This window comes from Prinia subflava, chromosome 4 (genome assembly GCF_021018805.1).
Source record: "Prinia subflava isolate CZ2003 ecotype Zambia chromosome 4, Cam_Psub_1.2, whole genome shotgun sequence".
NCBI lineage: Eukaryota > Metazoa > Chordata > Aves > Passeriformes > Cisticolidae > Prinia > Prinia subflava.
The window spans coordinates 2,356,705-2,377,599 of NC_086250.1; the positions used below are offsets into that span (position 1 = coordinate 2,356,705).

General features: G+C 42.9%; 1 protein-coding gene across 9 annotated transcripts in view; it reads left to right on the forward strand.

The window, feature by feature from the left end:
• Nucleotides 1-20,895, forward strand: part of CALD1 (caldesmon 1) — a 145,708-nt gene that overhangs the window by 98,225 nt on the left and 26,588 nt on the right. For 8 of the 9 annotated variants that reach the window (XM_063395153.1, XM_063395147.1, XM_063395154.1 and 5 more), the window contains one exon: nt 20,010-20,156. In XM_063395153.1, coding sequence (XP_063251223.1) covers nt 20,010-20,156 — 147 coding nt within the window. Of the gene's footprint in view, nt 1-3,779; nt 3,931-20,009; nt 20,157-20,895 lie in introns of those variants that run through there. The other variant, XM_063395152.1, reaches the window with a different exon arrangement.

Here is a 20,895-nt window from a genome sequence, read left to right on the forward strand (position 1 = left end):
TTTCATAAGAAACAGAGTTCTCTTGCAAAATGCCAGTAGCTCTGCAAACTTCTCTACAAGTCTGCCTGCTTGTTTCAGACTTGTGGCACAGAGAAGGGGCAGTGCAGGGAGAGCTATTTACTGTCTCTGAAACCAATCAAATACATTTCTGTAAGCTGCCTGTTTTAAAATTTAAAATGTAAAAGTCCTCAACATGGACTAAACAGCTAAAGAAACATGAAGGTGTTTGAATAACAGGACAAGAACAGTGAGCACCACCACAGTGAATTCCCTGTTGACAAATAGGTGCAGAAAGGAATAAACTAAATATGGACAGTGCATATGCCTCTGTCAGGTTCTAAATTCACTATCATTTCAAAAGAAAAAAAGATTCACAGGCTTTTTTTCAGCTCACTGAAAACTCTGCCTTGCCTGCAGGAATGGTTAAAGTAAAAATAACAAACAAAATATGAAGTGGCTCTCTGGATGACCTCTGGACATTCTTATTGTTAGTATGAGTAGACATTGGAACCTCCCGGTAATAGTTTCCTTTTGGAAAGCTCTCACGTCTCCTTCCTCCTCCTCATTTTACTGCTTTTAAGGTTCAGAAAATAGGAAAGGCCCTGTAGTTCCTTTCCTTGCTGCAGCAGATGACCTTTCACTCTCCTAGAGCCATTTGCCTTGAGTTCATTGGCATGAATGACACCTCACAAGTGCTCTGGTGTAGTCACCATTTGTTTGCTCTGTTTTTTTTCTCCTTCTAGTGCCCTCCTTAGGGGTTTTGGTGTCCTAAATCTCTGAAGCATCAGGACATACAAGGAATGCAGGTCGAGACGTGTCTCCTGACTAATAATTTTTTGTGCTTCAGCCGCCCCTGTGAATTTTTGAGATTATCTGGGAGGTGATTTACCTCTCCCTGCTCCATATGCAAGATCTTCACCTCAGGGCCACAGTGTACTGAAAGGATGCCTCTTGGTTAAGCTGCTGCAGTAAACAGCAGACATTTGGCTTCCAAATATTAAAGGGATTATGAAGTGCAAGGATCTGTAACTCAGGTCATGCTGCCACTTCTTTTCAGAGGGGTTGCAAGCATGGCACAATGTGTTTCAGCTTCTTTCAGGGCACTCCCCAAGCTGCCCCTGTGGGTTCTCCCAGCTCCTCATGGCACCTCTCCTCCCCTTATCCAGTGAAATGACCTCTGTGTGTCCAGGGTTGATCTTTGCAAGGGTGACACATCATGGCTGTGCCAATTTCTGGATGGAGGGAAGGATAATAACAACGCCGGTGCTGTCAAATTAAAAATTAATTAGTGGGATGCCATCGTGCAAGGCATGTTGAGCAGTTGTTGACAAGGATGCCTGTCACAGATAACACTACAGACAGACACTGATACTGCCTGCAAGTGGGATTTGCCCACCTCATTCATCCTCAGTACCTCATTTGCAGGCAAAGATGCCTTGAGGACAGGCTTGCATGACCAGCACTGTTCATTGCTGAATCTACAGCCAAATTAAATCTATTCTCTGTAGTGCTGTAGATGCAATTTGTTGCTAAAGTCTTGAAGTTAAAAATGGGTTGACCTTGTGAAGGATTGTGTTTCACCTGGACTGAAGTGCTCTCCCAGAATTTTGTAGTTCAAAGCAATACTTGGAAGAGTGAAGGAAGAAAAGCTGTGATTCTTGTGACTATCCTAAGAGGAATATTTAAAAACAGTTCTGGAGTCTACTTCAAGTGGAAGAGGCTTCCACTGTTTCTAATGGCCAACAAATAGAGCCATGCATGGCAGTACAGGCAGATATTCTAAAATTCTGAGACTGTCCTTGGGAGATGTACAGTGTTGTGTTTTAGAGGTTAATCAATTTGCTTTTATTGTTGTCCTGAATGGGACTGTTTTGTTGGTGAGCAGTGCAACAACGTAATTTATTCCAGGATGGATTGAAAAGAGTGTAGAACAATCAACTGGAATAAAAAGTATTGTAATACAGTAGTAAAGAGAGACCTGTATTAGAATTCTGTAGGGCTGCCTTGGAACCCAGTTTAGAATTTCATAAACATCAACTCTTACATCTGGCATCTGATTAAATGTGTGTTTTGGAGGAGCAGTGATACGATCTCTGTTTAACTAATGCTCTTCCAGAGGGAAGAATTCTGTTCCTGTAATTCCTCAGCAGTAGAAAGGCCTTTTCCAGGAAGGGTAAATATATCTCCCTCCTCACCAGCATTTTTAAGGATCCTCTGTATTCACACTGCCTTACACATGTTCACCTTCCTTTAAGGGCAGGGTAAAAAAAGAAAGTGTACCAGTGTCCTGCCTGCTGCACCCTCATCTCATTTGCAGATCTCTCTGCAATCACAGAAGTCGAATTCCTATTTTCCTCCCTTGACCATCAGCAATGTTGGCCTTTCCTTGCTGCAGACCAGAATTCCAGTATATTTTACACACCGGAAAATGGGGGGTTTAGTGTGCTTTACAACAAAGGGCTGGGTCTACAGAAGGTGTGCATGAAGAAAAATCAACTCTGTGTGTGTAAAAAAGCCTTTGTACATCTGCAAAACCTTGCAAGGGAATCGTTCAACTATCTATAAAGCACAGAATTGTTACCTTTTCACAAAAAATCTGTCTCATCAAGAGTGTAGAGAGTGTTTGGGAGGAGAAAAGATCCAGTTGTTGCCTGTGGGACTTAAGCAGAGCGTAAATTAATATCAGTGCCCTGAGCAAAGTGCAGTCTTTGGACTCTTGAAGGCTCTGAGATGAGAAGGGTCGGGGTGTGGATGCTTCCCTGGCATTGTCCATGGCTTTGGGCAGGGTGGCCTGGGTGCTCACTCCAGGGTGAGAGTGCCACCTGCTGAACCCACACACTGCACAGGAGAGCTGGCAGCAGAGATTTCCTTTGGGGTGCCAATCCATCCACACCCACTCTCGTAATTTATCAGGGTTAGCAAGCTCACAGCCCGGGGTGGAATAACTGCAGGACTGCACACTCAGTGGTTTCAGTTTGCTCACATTTTTGGGCTTTGAAGGGAAGGGGTGTGAGAGCCAAGCATATGAAGTTGGTAAGTGATGGTGCCTCCATTTAAATCGCTGTTTGCATTTCTGTTTCCTGCTCCCTTCACTGGATTACATGGAAGAGCACTGAGGACGGTCTGTTAGGCTGGATTCAGCTCCAGCCCTGGTTTTAATCCTGCTGTTAAACAAAAGATGGTTTCACCTTGACTGCAGTCGAGCTTGCAGCAACTCCCCACCTCCTTGGATTTGCTGGTGTTTGGCCGTCACCCTCACTCCTGAGCTGGCTGATCCAGCCTGACCTTTCACAAGTCAGACTGGATGCAAAACGCTTAGGCAGTGATTTACTGTCAGAGGGAAGGACTGTTCCTGGACCATTATTTTCTATCTGGGCCCTCTCATCTCTGGGCAGCCTGCAGTGTGACTTTCCCATGAGCAAACGCTTGCAAAGGCGCCTCTGTGCAGTGCTGAGGCTGCGTGGTGCTCAGACGAGCTGCCTGGACAGAATCCCTTCTTGGGAAAGCTGAACAGGAAAAAGAGTTTGTTAGGCAGCTTGAGCAGCTGGGAAATCTGCAGGAATTTCTGTCACTGGGGACCCAGCAACAACAAGGAGGATCTATTAGAGAGAATACAGTAAAAAAAAATAATCATACAGTCACAGAGCAGAGGGGAGGGGGATACAGACAGATAATGAGCTTGACAAGAGGCAAATACAGAGTGCCATTCCAGCAGCTACAGGACCAACCAAATGGTTAACCTGTGGGGTGGAAAGAGCATCCAATGAATCTCGCCTGCCTGAAAGGATAATGGCATTTTTATTATCTCATTCCACGCCCTGATCATCCGTCCATTTGCTGCCTGGAGCTGCCGGCGGCTTGCACTGATTCAGACGCTGCAGACATGATCAGCAGGTCGCACTGCAGGCAGAGCTTGTCAAGCCTTTCCAAGTGAGTCCCAGTTCATGATATCTGTGTGGATTTAGAGTTTTGGTGTGGTGTAGGAGGTGCTGGGATGGTGGAAAGGCAAGGGGAGCAGGATGGTGTAACAAGCTGGGAAGCGGGGTGAACTGGGGAATGATTATTGGGTTATTTTGCTTCTTTTTATTTTTCCCTCTATTGTCTAAAATCTTTGTATTCATGCATTTCTCTTACCTAAATTGCAGAATTCAGACTGTTCAGGGGCAGAAGGATATGTTGGGAGAACTGGCTGCTAATTGGAGTTCTGTTGGTGGGAAGTTTGCAGAAGTTTCCTACTTTGTGTGAGAGGTTTCACATAACTCAGATTGCTTGATTCACTGAGTAAATAAAGTCCTCATGGCACATTCATCCCTGAATGTGGAAGGGAAAGCAAGAGAAGACAATCCATTAGCCTGTGTAATATTGCCAGTATTGCTTTATTCCTGTCCTGTGTTGTTTTGTTGGTCTGCTTTATGAGTTGATGGGTAGGAAACGGGACACTGCTATGTTTGTAAATTGCTGTGATTTATGTAATTTATATTGGTTTAAATCTTGGGAGAGGTTTTGAAGAGCAACTGGGATTTCTATGTGTGTATTTTTTGAGTTTCCAGCATGAAATCCTGTGCTCTTGGAGGGAGAGGGAGCTCAGGGATTTCCGAAACTCAGCCCCTCCAAAAAGTCCCTTCCAGGAATCTGAAATCCTTCGTTGCGATTTCAGAAATTGGGCAATAAATAACAATTTAGCTAAGAGCATGTCAGATGACATTTTTTTGGTGTGCTGTTCTGTGGTGAAACGGAGCCACAAGCCACAGCAGCCAGCCCTCCCATCCCTGTGTGTGGGAACAGGGAGCATCCAATTCCTCTGCCCTCAGTGCAAGGGGAAGGGGCAAAGTGGGTGAGATTTGAACACTTTATGATTTTATAAGTGGTGAAAACATCGATACCTGATGTGGGGAGCTGGCCCTGAGTGCAGGCTGGACCTCTCAGGTGACCTTGACCTTTCTAGTCTGTGCTGGAGCTGGTTTAGGGTGGTGTCAGGGTCTGGCTGTTCTGTTTAAAATACTGGGGGCCACTGGATATCCTTGCTGGGAGATATTTTCCTGCACTCCCTTTTGGGCAGGAGAGGGAACCTGCAGTGTGCTGCCTTCATACTTGGCATGTCTGATGTGTTGGGGGAGTGCCTGGAGCTAAGCCTTTGCTTGAGTGTGAGTGAGAAATCAGTGGAATTATCTCTAGTGAAAACAATCCTTTTCTGCTGAAGTATGATTAGCTACTGCACTGTTGTTTTCTTTTATCTCGAGAGTCTTGGGCCCTGTAACAGCTTCTAATAAAAGCAGACACACCTTGAAAACCAGACATGGGTTTCTTTTGTCAAGGCTCATGGTAGCATGCTTGGGGAAGAAAAGCAAAGTTCTCTTTGGAAAGGACTCTGAAGAGAAATCAAATGTGTGGCCAGAACTTGAAAATCGATTTATTCCCTTGTAACAAACACCTCTGTGACCTCAGGCCCAAAAAGGGAAGACACCTTTAGCATTCCCCACAGAGGCTTCTTCAAAGCATTGCTCAGAGAAGTGCATGATGAAATCCTGCCCTTCCCAGGCTGAGGCATAACGTAATCATTCCAAGGGCTCATGTCTTCTCAGGAGATTGCAGTGGAAAAGGAGCATTAAAATCCTTATAAGTTAACTCTCTGGAGACTCTCCAGGGAAAAGGAGGAGGCTGTTATTGCATTATTTTGAATGAGGTACTATGTGATTGTTAACTTCTTGCGAATGTCCTCTAATGGCCCCTTTGTATGATCATTTCATCTGCGTTGTTTAAAGATATTTTCTGTGCTTTCAGTGGACTTGTGGTATTTGTAGAAAATTCTGTAATTGCTAAATAGCTGAATATAATCCTGTTAGCATTTGATACACTAGAAATTAAAAGCAGAAGCTCTCAGCAGAGCCAAGAAATGATTCCGGTTGGCCTGAGAACATGAAGTCTGTTTAATAAATGTATAGGGATTGGCTTGGCTCACTGTGCTGGACACTAAAGTGTTTACTGTGCAAGTTCCTGGGGAAGGCAGAAGTTCTCTTTGCCAACAGGTAGAATACTTTCCTTCCAGCAAGTGATAACTTCTGTTCAAACTTCAGTTTGCTTGTTGGAAGCTTGGGGTTTTTGCAGCATTTTCTTGGTATTGTGGGTCATCTTTGCTGTTTCTTGGCTGGATGTTCCAGACTGATATCAGCCAGTTTTTTAGGAGAAGAGAGGGGTTTAAGAGGGCTCCTCCACAGACACCAGTGGTGTTGGTGGCACTGTGTTATCTGCTTAATTCTGCTCCAAAAATTGGTGCTGTTCATTTTCACTTGAAACTCTCTCTGTCTTCTGGTCTTCTCTTTTGACCATGCTCTGCATTCCTGTTCCTCAGCAGACAGAGGCCTGAATCCTTAATTTCTAAAACCCTTTTTAAATTACTGAGGTAAAACAAGAAGGACATAATGTGACTACAGACAAGACACTCAAAGATGTTTGCCTGTAGTGAGGTTATTTCTCTGTTTTGGAAGCAAAGAATCCCAGTCTCATTTTCTGGGAGTGGCTCTTTCCCAACAGTGACAAGTCTGCATGAAGAACTGAAACATTTTTGAGTGGGAGTTTCTGTGGCAGAGAAGGGACAGGTCTGTAGGGAAAGGTGTGGGATTTTGCAGCCTTCTTGCCTCACTGAAAATGTTTTCAGCATCAGAAAAGCTCTGGCTCTCAGGAGCACAAAGCTGGAGTGGAGTTTTGAGCATCCACCTCAGTCTTAAGTCGAGGCTGTGAGCATCAAACATCTGAAGTTTTGTCAGAGAACGAGTGACTTGGGAGAGTTTCATGAAAATTCTGTGCAAGCCTTGGTTCAAGCCAGGAACTTGCTGTGAATCCAAATGCCTGGAATGAGCTGTGAGAACTGCTTCTGATGAAAGGTAAATTTAGTAAAACCTAGAAAATATGGGAGAGTTTTGGCCAGAAGTCATTCAGAACAGTTCAGAGCAGAGCTGGTTATGAGTTCATGTCAGGTTTCTGAAATTGGCTTTGTCTATACTAAAATAATAGGAAATACTTTTTTAAAATTATTGTTTTTTACATTTTCTAGATAAGAAATTACTGAGTTGCACCTTTGTAGTTTTTGTAAATAAAAAATTCTGATTTTTTGATCTTTTGATTCCTAGTGGCCTACCTTTCAAAGAGAAAAGTAAAAAGACCTATATGAAAGATTTGCTTTCTTGTTCCAGGCTGAATTAAAAAACAAAACAGCCCTGAACATTTTCCATATCACTTCACTCTGACAAGGGTTTCTGCTTCTGCTTCAGCAAAACTAGAAAATTCCTTGTTAGTGCAGATCTTGAATCCAGATAGCTCCTGCACAGCCACACTGTTGGCATAGGTGTCCAACCAGTGGTGGCTGGGGGTGGTAGAGCTTTATCCTGCTTCTTTCCCTTCCTGCACTCCCCATCCACCCTGCTCCCAATTCAGAATTTCCCAAAACAGGAAAAACTCAGGGAAATTCTCTGCCGATTACTTTAGGCCCTCTTTGCTTTTCAGTTGGTGTATATGTCCATATAAAGCAGATGGAGTCAATTATGTCCAGTAAATTAAATACTTAAAAATGAAACCAAGAAAAACTCTTCCATCAGTCGTTGAAATAATTGAAACATAGGGGTTCAACTGACTGTAATTTCTCACTCTCTCCACGTTTTACTTTGTAAAAAAAAAACCAAAAAAAACCCCCCAAAATTGAAAAACCCTTTCTTGCACTATTTTCATGTACTGAGTATTTGATTTATATTTTGGGAAGTGTAAGTTCTTAAATGTAGTGAAAAAGTCTCCTTGAATTCAGTCAGGCAGCCTGCATGTACGAGTGGCCACAGAGCCAAGTTTATAATTATATATCTGGATAATGTTAGCCTTCATACATTTACCCATTCCAATTTTAATTCTCCGTTTCATAAAATCTATGATCAAATTTTGGAGCCCGAGCTAAGCCGATGCCATCCCTTTTAATTTAGGACTCAGCCCTTTTATTCTCCTTCTGTGCTTTACTTTTATTAGTCGCCTTCTTTTTTTGTGCTGATGTGCAGCACATATTGTTAAAGGCACTTATTAGAGCCGGAATTCTACAGCGTGGAGACTGTCCTAATAAGGGAAAAAAACAGCCCTTTATTGGTGAGGTAAGAGAATCAGGCAGAGGATGATTTTTTTTGCTGATTGAGGAGGATAAGGTGCGGTTTGGCAGGTATCACATCGGTTTGGCATTTGCTGACACGGTTCCTCTTTTCTGCTCTTCAAATCCTTTGCAGAGCAGGCAGGGAGGGCTTCCCCCGCTCCCCCTCTGGCCTTCCCCTCCCCTCTTCCTTCTCTTTTCCACCAGGGTTCAGCTGCTGCTGTGAAATCTCACTCTGACTCTCAGACTGCATGTGGTAATGAGAGATTTTGGGAGTCCAGCAGTGCAATCCTGTAATCACCTTTTTGGGGGGCAGTGAGCACAGTGGAAAACAGTTTTCCATGTGGGTTTTTTTACTTCTAAAGCATTTAAGCAGTTTGTGAAGCTGTCAGAAAATCACACTGTATTCCAAGGGATTTCAATGCAGTTTCTCTCTTCTCCAAAACCCACTATTGAAGTAAAGTACTGGCTACAAGGTTTAGTTGATTGCTCATCTGTTTTTTCCCTTCCAATTGCTTTGGATGTGTGTGTTGAATTCCAGAGAAGAGCAGCACATCCCCTTAAGTACAGGCTTCACATCTGAAGTCGATGTAGTTCCTTGACTTTTAAGCTGAATTATTGGGAACAAAGATTTAAATGAGGACAGAAGCTGGTATTTCAGGTTTTTTATTCCTTAGTCTCTGTTTATCTCTTGGTAAAAATAATACTAAGCCACATGTTGGCTCTGCTTAAATTCACTTTTTAAATTCCTGCTATGTCAGGAGACTGAAACTGATGCAGAGTAACTCCCCTTTTCCACCTGGTGCCCTGGAGTGTTTCTTTGATTGGAGGAGGAATAATGGCTAATTTAGTCACTAATACTCAGTTTTCTGTGTCACTCTCTTGCTCATTTTCTTCTGAATTCTGTACATTTGCTGGCATCACTTGTGAAGCAATGTTTTTCCTCTGCTCCCCACCATAGTAATTCTAGAGTAAGTATCCTGTCATTATTGAGGTGAGGTTACTGTAGGGAAAGGATGTGAAACACAAATGGATGATAATAAAGCAGAAAAGGAAAATAAACAGCTTTAGGAGCAGGGGTTGGATATATCAGTTCACATTAAACAAGATATACAGAGGCACCATTAGGTGTGGACTGCTCCCAAAAGCTTAATAAACAACCCCTTTTTGGGGGGACTGGTAGGGTTTGGGGTTTTTCTGCAAGATGCCTCTTTGTATTCAGATTCTTCCTCAGTCATTTCTCTTGAAGATCAGGGAGTTGCCTTACTTAGTCTTCTTTTTTAATTTCCATCCACCACTTCTCCATATACCTTGACTAAGCAAGGTGAGAAATACTCAGTTTCTGGTGAGCAAGACAGACTCCAGCAGAACCTGGCATTGGCAGCTGGAGAGGATGAACTCTCTGCAAGGAGTTTCACTCTGAACTCTGAATCTTTTTCTGATTACTTTCAATCTGCTTTATATTTCTCTTTGGGAGGATCTGGTCTTGTGGCAGGTCCCTGAGTATTACAGAACTAAAAATAAAAGGTGATTCTGGTTTCAGACTGAACAGTATTCAGAAATATCTCCTAACTGGTGTGCAATGTATTTAAAATTTTTGAGAAAGCAGCCCCTGGAGAAGCCATCCACGTGCATTTGTTTTCCTTCCCCGGATTCTTCTAGAAACGTGGAGGCCTGTCCTAGAGGTGTGTCCTTGAGACCAATGCACTTGGCAGTACAGGATGTAAAATTCTGGCTTCTGTTTGGTTTGCCAAAGCCAAATTGCCCTCAGGCCTTTCTAACCATAAAAACATATTACATGTTTCTGAGCAGGAGGTTTCTGGCTTGCCAGATTCCATCTGCAATTTGTTCAGCACTGGAGCTGCTGCAGTGTAATTACAGGAGCACCTTCCAGCATCACAACAGTTGCTGTCCTGGCTCGTTCCTTACTATGGGTTTTTGTTCTTTTGGGTTTTTTATTTTGAGTTTGCTTTGTTTTGTTTGTTTGTATTTCCTTTGTTATACCTGATTTAGTGGAGTTTGAGACTCAGCAAGAGGATCACAGGGTGAGTGAACCTCACAGGCTCAATGCACTGTGGGTTTCAGCATCCACAAATGATGTGGATCACACAAATGATGTGGATCACACAAATGTGGATCACCATCATCACACACTGATGTGGCCATGGTGGAACCTTTGCAGTCTCTTTGGTCATTCTCAGGTTGTTCCTGGCTTTCCAGCTCCCATGACCTACAGGGATGTTCTCCATTGTCATGTGTTTCCTTCCCCCCTCTGTTTTTTTTCTATTTTTCCCTTTCAGTCATCTCTTGATAGTGTTTTATTTGATTACTTTGCAAAATAATGGGAGAGGTTTCTGTTGGATGCTAGAGTTCTGTGAAAAGGGTTGTTCCCCCTCCTTTTTAAAGAGCAGTGACTTTTAGATTTGTATTTGCAGTGTGATTAGTCAGCTCTCACGAGCTCTGTCAGCTTTCCAGACAGTATCTCCAGCACTGAGTTTGGTAATTTCTTACCAGTAACTTCTCTGGAATAAGGATTACAGTGGAGCATCATGAAAAGAACAAGCACATCTAAGGAAAAACTAATAGGATAAAGCCAGGATATTTTATTGTGTTTATGTGGGTGTAGTTACAATGGCTGCATTTCAAACTTCCAGCTGTTTAATTTGCAGTGCTGTTACACGATGTCTGCAAATTGTTGTAACATTAGGGTGCTGTTCAGAGGGCTGAACAGATCTGTGTGGACCTGCTTCATGGAAGGGTTCTTTACCTTTCAGGAAGGTGAAGGGCACATCAGGATTAGCTTTCACAGGGATGTATGGAATGTATCTGCCCCTAATCCTGTTAGCAAATGGATCTGCACTAGTAATTCCTCTGCTGTCTCACCGAAAGTGTCTCCTAATCGCCTTGGCTGTTGACAGTGGGCTTCTTAAACACCTCAGAAAGATGCTTGCCCATGTTAAAAGCAAACAGCCATGAATTTCCCTTGAAACCAAATCCACACCTGCACAGCATCCATGAGCTGTGTGCGTGGGGAATGGGTACCAGAAAACGTTGAGACATCTGATTTTCATTAGATTTTTCTTTCCATTCACCATATGTTGTAGCACTGGATGTATTTGTAATGCCATATTTCCCCTCGAGTGGTTTGTTTCAGTTAGCATAAGGGTTCACAGTCTGCTCTGTTTTGGTGCATGTTCTGTTCTTGCATTTCTTCTGCTATCCTGTGTTTGTGGCATTTATTTCAATATTTAATCTGCTGTGGTATGTTAGGGCTGTGTCCTCCTAGTGCATATTTTGTGCTGGGAAGAGTGGATAAAAAAAGATTATTCTATTATTATCTGAATAATTATCTGGTGAAATTATTTTTCCAGACTCCCTGTGTGCAGATACATGCCCTGTACTTTGTTCAGCAGCCCAGTGTTTGCTGCATTTCTGAAAGCTTCAGCAGACATCCTCAGGGATTGTCTAGCTCTGAGCAAGTCATTTAGTTACAATCTCCAATCCCCTGGGGAACACAGGGCAGTTTTGATGCTTCACAGAGACCACACTAATGCTAACACCCATACCTTCAATGCAGCAAGCAGTAAAAATCCTGGGTTCTGACTGTTTGTAGGTGTTTCAGCCCACAGAACGCTTTGGTCTGGGCTGAAGTTCCTGAATGATGAGTGATCTGGGTAGTCCCAGCCTGCTGTGTCACGGTTTCCCTGCTGTCACTCATGGAGGGTTGTGGTTTTCCAGGCCCCTGTGAACCTGGCTGGATGTTGGTGGCAGCCACTTGCCCAGTCCTGCTGCTTTTTAGTCCTGGCTATTCCCAGCAGGATCTATTTCCCTTTTCCCCAGTATTTCTCCATCAGCATTGCTCCATTTCCCCTCAATGCCCTGCAGGGATGGGAGCTCCTCATCCCTTTGCTGCTGCCTGCCTCCTCTCTCCTGTCACAGCCCAGGGAGATGTCTTGTTCTTGTTCCTGGCCTGCAGACTACTATTCCTGCTTCCACATTGCTCCTTCCTGCCCCACTCAGTGTCTCTGTGCCACTCTGTCCAAATCCATAATGAATTTAGGGTCAGTCCTACATCAGAGACCTCTGGTTTGGGTATGGAGCCATCCAAGGCCTGCAAACTGATCCGCCCCAGGCCTGGCAGCACTTCAGTGACAGATGAAAAACTCCTTTCAGGGTGGCTCCAGCACTCTTGGTGGATGCTGTCCTTGATGTCAATCCATGTGATGCTGGGAATTTTCTTCCCTTCAGCATTTCCCTGCTGTAGAGTCCTGGCTTGTGGTTCTTCATTGTACCCTGCAAAGCCTGGCAGGCAAGAGCAGAAAATACAGGAGTGGAAAAGGCAGATCTGCTCAGAAATCTGTCATCTTTAAAGACCAAATGTTGCATCTCCAGTTTCACAAATTTCTTGTTTTGTCAGGGGGGATGGTGAACAAATATGTGCTAGAAGTTGATTGTGAGTAGATTGGTGATTGGTGATGGTGGATTAGGGTGTGTGACTGAGATAGATTTAGATATTAATGTTTCATTCCTCATTAAGTGAATTCTCTGAGTTAACTTGCTTTGTCTTTACATGATACTCAGTAAGAGCAGGTTGAAATTAAAGAAGCTTCATGTGTATGAGACATCCTCATGGTCCTGCACTTCCTTTTAAAATATAGAGCCCTTACAATGCAGCAATCCTGTTAATCTTTGAGGAGGAAAAGAAGTGCAAGCATTGGTTTGTTGGGAGGCTCTCCATTTCCTGGAGTGCTGCATTAAAGAAGCCTTCAAAGCTGGTGGCCAGGGTGAAAGTAGATAAGCAGATGAAATGGAAGGCTGGGTTTCCAGGTCAGCAATACATACATGATTTATAATAATTCAGTTTGTGCTTTCCTGAAATCATAAACTTGTTCTTGTTTGCTGATTTCTGAGGATGCAGTGTACTGCTCTGGAATACAAAAAATAACACCAAAAATAATAAATATATATATTTTTAAGTTGAAACTTTTTTTTCCAAAAAAACATTGCCTGCTGCAGCTACTGGGCTAAACTGCACGTTGAGTTAGATCCTAATTTTGGATGCAATCAGCAAGCTGGCAATTTGAGGTATAAAAGTGCTTTGAAAGCCATATTAAATATAGCAGCCCAAAACCACAAGAAAGAACACTTCTTGTTTGTCTTTGTGGAAATTGTGGATTGTACATTCTAGGGCAAATCCTGTAAAGCCTGGCTTATGCCTCAGCTAGGCAAGATGCCCGTTGTTCTCAAGTCATATGCCTGAAATATTACTTACTGGGTAAGGCCGTGGCATAAATTATTCTGCATTTTATATGCAATAAAGCACTAGAAGCTGGAGGTGGTGGCAGCAAACAATTTGCTTCAGAGTCAACAAATACCACATTAACCACAGTGGAATGCACACTGATTGGGTTTTGCTCCCACTTTTTCACGTTTGGAAAAGCAAGCTTGTTTTTTACACTTATTTTGCATGTTTGCTGTCTGCCAGGGAAATGGAGATTTGAGTGAACTCCACCAAGCACCAAGGAAAACAGTAAAAATTTATCAGGTAGAAGGCACTTGGCCAATTATTGTTTTGTGCTCAGTTATTCATCTTTTTTCACATAAAACCTCTAAATTGGAACAGATTTGATGTGCTGCTCTGCTCACTGAGAGGTCAATGCCATGTCTATTGTTCTGCAGTAGAACTGCAGAGCATTAGGCTTCACATATTGAGAGAATTACGTGCTTCCCCCCTGGTACATTTCCAGCAAGCACTTTTATCTAAATATAATATACATTGGAGGCCAAATTGACATTGTTTCGGTAGCAGAAGGGTTTTACCCTTCATGTTTGCAGCCCTGTGTTGGATTTATGCTGAGGTGCTCAGAGGCAGTTTACCAGAGCTGTGTGCCTGTGGTTGGAGAATCTGCTTGCATTTCATATTATGAAACAGATCATCAGTTTTAAGCCATGAGGAAAGGAAAAAGAGAAAAAAAGAAAGAAAAATAGGCGTGTGCATGAGTCATTCTGCCTCTGTGCAGAGCGAGGCTGTGATGGTACAGAGTGGGTCTGGGGCTAGAAGCTAAAACCAGGGGAACTGTGCTGTTAGGAGCAGGAAAAAAGAAAAGAGACAGGGAAATGGAAATCTTGGACATCTGCAAAACTGAAATTTATGTTTTCAACAGAAACCGGTAATTTGGGAAGTTGGGATCTTTCCTAGAGGCTTCAGTGCCATCCTCAGCAAAGAAATAAAATCTCTGGATGGTTTTGGCCTTAGTTATTTGGTAGTCACCAAGGATTTTTGTTGTCGCTATGGAGTCCTTTTTCCTTGTGGTTTTTACTTTGCATATCACTTTTTATCCTTCATTCTTCGACGTGGATTGCTTGCACCTTAGATTTCAGAATCACACTGTTAGAGGGATGAATGTACTTACTCTTCCCTTACCTGTTAAAAAACCTAAATGTCAAAAACATCAAAAAAGATGAACCATAAAAAAAATGGTACACAAACTGAACCTCTCAGAAGACCTTTTCTTTCCCATGCTTAACTATTCTGTCATGTAAACAAAATAATAATCTCCCAGCCAAGGCCTTAACCAAAGTAAATAATCTAAAGGTTTGCTCAGCTCAAACAAAAAAATGTTAAAAAGCCCAAAAGTTTTAGCCTTTAGGTATTTTAGGTCAAGGTTTTAGGTAGAAGAAATGCTTCTAAAAGTATGGTAGGAAATTAAGGATGCCAGGTGTGCCAGAAAGGATGTTCTCCTGGAAAAGTAGTTGATAAGTGGTTACCCTTCAGAAAAAAATAAAAATCCCTGAAATCTTTGGAGCTATGAAAAAAGAAGAAAGTGTAGTAGAAACACACAATGAAAATGAAGTGAGTGAGAACATAACAGACTGAAAGGTGCATCAGTCTCTGTTTTGGCCTGAGAACTGTGTGCATATCTGGGTAATTTGCCTGCTCAGAAGTACAGGCTGTGTACCTGTGGAGAATGGATGGATAAATGAGTAAAAATATTTGTGAGACAGAGAGAAATTGTGAGCAAAATGCACTGTTTGTAAACGGAGGGCTGTAGTGTTTAAGTCCAGCAGGTGCCACCATGTAATCTAGCCTAATTTCCATACATAGATGTTAGTGGAATTTCACCAAGCTATCCACAATGAACCCAAAAATCCATATTATTTTGTCGTATAACTTCCCAAAACTTCCATTCTTCTTGATGTGGAGATATAAGAGATGCATGTTCCATCATATCTTGTGTATGCAATCATCCTCACCGTTCAAAACATGTGCCTAATTTCCAGTTTTAATTTGTCTGGGTTTCATTTCCAGCCATTGGTTAATTTTATCCACTTGTCTCTCCTACATTCAATGTGAAAAGAAAATGGTGCATGTCAAATTGAGAAATATGTGAAAAATATGGGTGTTAATGACAGCACTCATGCACAACACTGGACTGAGAATGTGGTGGCATGTCTGCATGTCTCCAGCATAATCCCCTGTTTTCACTCACTACATCTTTTTGAAGCATGAGCATTTTGGACTGGAACTCTGCTCATTCCCTCGTAGAAATGAATCTTCTTGAGCAGGTCTGAGCAGAATGCTGGCAGCTCTCACTGAATGATGGAGGAATGATTAGAAAAAACATTTTTTTCCCCACGACTATCCCTCACCATTCAGCACATTTTTAGATATGAGTTGAATGAAATTAATTACAGCTGAGATTGACATGTAAAGCTCGAAAGAGGCTCAGCCTCATGTGGAAGCATGAGCATTTGTTAATGTTGGTTTCTTTTTTTGAGGTAAAGATTGATCAGTTGTTCATATTCAGGTTTTGAAGTGTTTCAATCATGACACAAATCAAGCGAACAATAAAAAGATTAAAAACACATGTAATCATAAATAAAATGGGACTGAATATCAACAGTGACACAAAGGGCACTCCCCACTGGGTGTTTTAACAAAGTCCATCCTCACCCCACCCATCCTTTCAGGAAGAGCCTGGGTAAATAGAAAGAACTTTCTAAGAGCACAGCAGGCCAACAAATTCAACTTTTATAGACCGGGTCTGGGGTGAAATTTGTCACTGAGGACATTTTACTGACATCCTCCATCTGACATAAATTTGGAGCCACAAACCAGCAGATCTCACTTCAGCTGCTGTGGTCTTACGTAATAAAGGGCAGAGGCCCTAGAAGTGGGTTAGGTTGCAAGCTGGAGGTGCAGCAGTGTGGTACAGGATGAATGATCTCATTTCTTGGGGTGGATTGCAAAAATCAATCTGTAATACACGTAAAAGCTCCAGAATAACAAAGCAGGGTGGGAAAGAGCTTGCTGAATAGGTGCAATTGTGTCTAATTGAGTCCATGTTGCGAGGGCACTGCTGGGAATGCAAGGTGTTCCTGCAGGCATGAAAACCAGGCTGACATCTGAGTGAACCATGGAGGAGAGATGAGGCAGATATGAGCTGCCTGCTTAAAAATCCTAATGGCTTTTGCACTGTTTGGAATATTTTCATGTGTTTCTGACACTCTTGAAAGATGGAGCCCAAGTTCAGGTCCACAGCAATTCTTTCTCCCTGCCTCCTGTAAATGGAGTAGTGTGATCCAGCTCAAATTTGCAGGTTTTTTCTACTCCTGTGAAAAATGAAAAAGGAATTTAGATTCATGAGGTTTATTTATGACTCACTGAGGGTGGATTGTGCTACAAATTATAAAGCTTCCCTTTAATCAGAATACACACTCTTTAGAATGGGGACCAGATCTTGCCCTGTCCTCATAAATTGCCTACTGTAGCAAGCCCATGAGCTTGATCAGGAAATTTCAGTGCTGTCATAATTCAGACAATAATAATAATGTAGTAGTACTGGGCAAGGAACTCCAAACCCAAAGTGCCTTAGATAATGCTTGGGCTGATTTGCAGTTTCAAGTGGAAACCAGTTAAAGCTGGCTTGTATGAGATGGTTTCAGCCCCATAATCATCCCAGCTATTACCAAGTCTCTTGCTGGGTTATAACTTTACATAAATTCAGTGTTTGGTGTAAAATAGAGAGTGCTGTATTTGTCTGGAAAAGGTCTGAAGCAGATGGCCACATCTCCTGTATTCCCAAACCAGCAGATTGATTTTTCACTCAGAGTCCCCCTATTCAATCTGAGGGCAACTTTTTTAGACTTACTCAGGTGCTAATGAGATTTGTTGTTGAGTTCTTCAGGTCTGAGATTTCAGCCCTTGAGAGCTGCATTTGATGATCCTTGTGGGTCCCTTCCAACCCAGAATATTGTGTGATCTGAATATTCCACAGGAGAGTTGTATCAGCAGGTTTGGCATGCCTCTCTGAGATCGTGCTGTGCTGTGGTCTCATTGCCTGAGACAGCTGGAACAGCTGACTGTGGAGAGAGACTTCCCTGCAAAGCCATGTGGAAGGTGACAAATGGATCTAAGTTTGGTTTAATTCACAGGGCTGCTGTCCAAGGGTGGAGAAACAACACCAGAGGCCAGCGTGGATCATCAGATTCCCATCTGTCTGATAAACAGAGTTGAAATTGTGGAGACATACTTTTTATTATTTACTTACTCTTAGTCTGAAGGATGTCAAAAGACACAGGCAGTTGGAAAATAAGCTCTGAAGAGCTCCCGAATTGATTTTGCTCGTGATGGGTTGCTACAGAGATCTGTGACAGTGGGAGAATGAGGGTCACTCTTTACACTGGAAGCAGTGTTAACATAATTTTAAGGAAAACAAGAAACACATCTCTTAAGAAGACTGCAACTAGTTGTTCCTGTGACTGTTTCTGAATTACTGAGCAGATTGTATGAATGCTGGTGGACAGAAATAAATAATTCAGGTGACTCTCATGGATGGAGCCCACACCTGGTGTATCTGCTCACTGTAGGAAACTGCTGTAATAAGTAGTAAGGCAAAGGATGTGTTTAGAATCATATTAAGAGGCATTTCCAGCTTTCTTAACAGATGATTTATGTGATAAGTGTCCAAGGACAGGAAGTGCATATCTGTTTAATGGATAAGATTTTGTGGGAATTTTTTTTGCTTAGGGTATTCTTTTTATTTCCTTTTTTAGTTTGTTGAACAAGTGGTGGTTTAAAAATAAAGGCATTTTAAAGAGGCTTTTAAAGGCAGTTGTTCTCCTTGCTGTGTAGGGGTGTTCTGTGTGGGTACAGAGTGTGGAATAAAAGTCTCTATATTTGTGTGGTCTCACTGCAAAGACAAATCCTGAGCTGTAGACCCTGGGTATTGTCTCATTTGTGGCCATTGTGCAGCTGCCACAGGCTAGGAGCAGTGTGTCCTCTCCTGTGCCCTACAGATGGACTTCAGAGTTGAAAAGATCATGGACTTCTTGCAGCCAGAACATCTTACTAATGAGGGAGGTGTCTGTGGTCAGTTTGCTAATGCAGCTGTATTCCAGAGTTTCTTGTGGCAATTAAAGACCCCACTGGTTTGTTATTGTATTCATGTCCTTTCTATTCTAGACCTAAATGAAATGTTGATGCCCCTCGAAATCACTTACAAATAGCAGGAAATGTTTGTCCTTACCTTCCCTGCATCACCTTTAGTGCTTTTAATTCATCTTCTTCCTTTCTTCCTCATCTCCCACTGTGGTCCCTCATGGCCATGCTGCTCATGGTTTGCACTCTCTTTGAGAAGAGTTGTTTCTATAAAGAAAAAGCTCTGGAAGCAGAGGATGAAAGTAGCAAGTTAAATTCTTCTGGCTCTGAGGATGAAAATGCTGTTCTAGGTCTGGCAAGTGGCTCAGTCATGTTTCACACTTTAATTCTTAAAGCAAATCCCTGCTGAACCTGTATTTTCACCCTTCTTTCAGCAAAGGAGAAAAGTAGTATCAGAACACGGTGATGGGAGAGGTTTGGCCCCAAAGAATATGATTAATGGCCAAATCAAAATGGTTTAGTTGCTTTTAATGTTAAAATATTTGCAATACAGACATTATCTTTACTGTGGCAGAACTCTGGGGTTTTTCTCTGTGTTCATGGCTGCAGTGCTAACTTAAATGTGTGACCATGTAAAGAAGAGAGACTTCTTAACCATGATGTACCAGACCACTGCCAGAAGCAAAGCAAATGAATGTCCTGACTGGGTCTGGCACATGTGAGCTGCCTAATTCACTTTCCCTGCTCAAAAAGATAAGAGGAATGCAGGCCTCTCCCTTTATCTCACACAGCAATAACCTCAGCAAAGATTTGAATGGGACACAGGATTATTAGGGTTTTAAGGTCTTGCTTTCCTTTTCAAGTAGGATGAAACTAAATGTAATCATCTGTTGGGTTAGAAGAATACAATGGGTTCTCAGCTGCAGGCTTTCATCACAGCAGAGATCTTGTGTGATTTGCCCTGGCACGGCTCCGGGCTCACAAAAATTTTGTGGGTGTCGAATGTTTGGCACTCAGAAACAACCACTGAGAGCTGCTGTTGTACTTGTGTCTCCCTGCTTTCTAGTCTTCAAAATGCAGAATACTGTCACCATTTTCAGCGTGTGATATTTGGAGGAGACCAGTGAAAAGCTGCTTTGCTGAGTCCAATTTCAGTTCTGTGAAACAGTCTGCTCAAATGCTGCTGTGAGTGCTCTGACAGGATCATGGTGCAGGCTAGGAGGATGTTTGCTGAGCTACAGAGCCTGCCTTTTATGGATTTGGTGTTTTCTAGGAGCCAGCTGACAGCATGGTGTGGCTGCTGCCTTCACAGGGACTATTTTCTTAGGTTCACTTCTGAGAAACAAAAGAAATCCAGGGTTGGAAGTCACACATCTCAGTTTCACAGCCTATTTTCACAACAGCATGGGGAGCAGCCACTGTAGCCATGCTCACTGTGCTCTGGAAAACTGATTTTTGTGGTTTTTTCAGTGTCCTATGTGCTACAGCAGCTTTGTCTCCCCGTTGCAGGCTGTCCTACCAGAGAAATGATGATGATGATGAGGAAGCCGCCAGAGAACGTCGCCGGCGGGCTCGGCAGGAGAGGCTGCGGCAAAAGGAAGAAGGAGATCTCTCAGGAGAAGGGACAGAGAAATCCGAGGTTAATGCCCAAAACAGGTAAATAAATGCCTGGTGGTGTTCACTGGACAAGCCAATGGTAATTTGTGTTCAGAGTAGAGAAGGACTGGAACAGGTTTGTTTTGGTGCTGGGATTCGAAGTACTGGGTTTGGCCATCCTTCAGCTGAAGGATGAACTCACACCATGGGGATCAGCCTGGCTGTGTCTGCATGGTAGGGTGGGAGCATCAGTGACTCTGGGCCTGAGGCCGTGCCCATGGCACACATCCAGATGTCCCCAAGGCTGTCTCTGGGAGAATTCAGCTGGGGCTCGTGGAAGCTCTTGGATTCTCTCAGGCATGGATGCATCTGGCCTCACAAAACCCACCACATCTTTTCTCTGCTCACAGGGGTCATGGCATCCAAAACACTGAGTGGCACCCAGCCCTCAAGCTGTGGCTGCAAAATGCCTGCAAGGTGCAGGGTGTGAGCTCTAGAGCACAGCACTCACCTGGCACTGTCAGTGGCAGACAGGTATGAAGAGCAGAAAAGCTGATGGAAGGAGGTGATGCTTGGAATCATGGAATCATCAGAGCTGGAAGAGACCTTTAAGGTCATCAAGTCCAACAATCAATCCAGCAGTGCCCCTGTAGCCCCTAAACCATTACACCACATCAGTCCTATCACCACCCACTTGTCACAGGCTGAGTGGCCTTCCTGGTTGTCCATCATTTGTTTGGTTCCTTAACCTTTTCATCTGTTAAGAAAGTTGAAAATGCCTCTCAGTATGATTTAAACA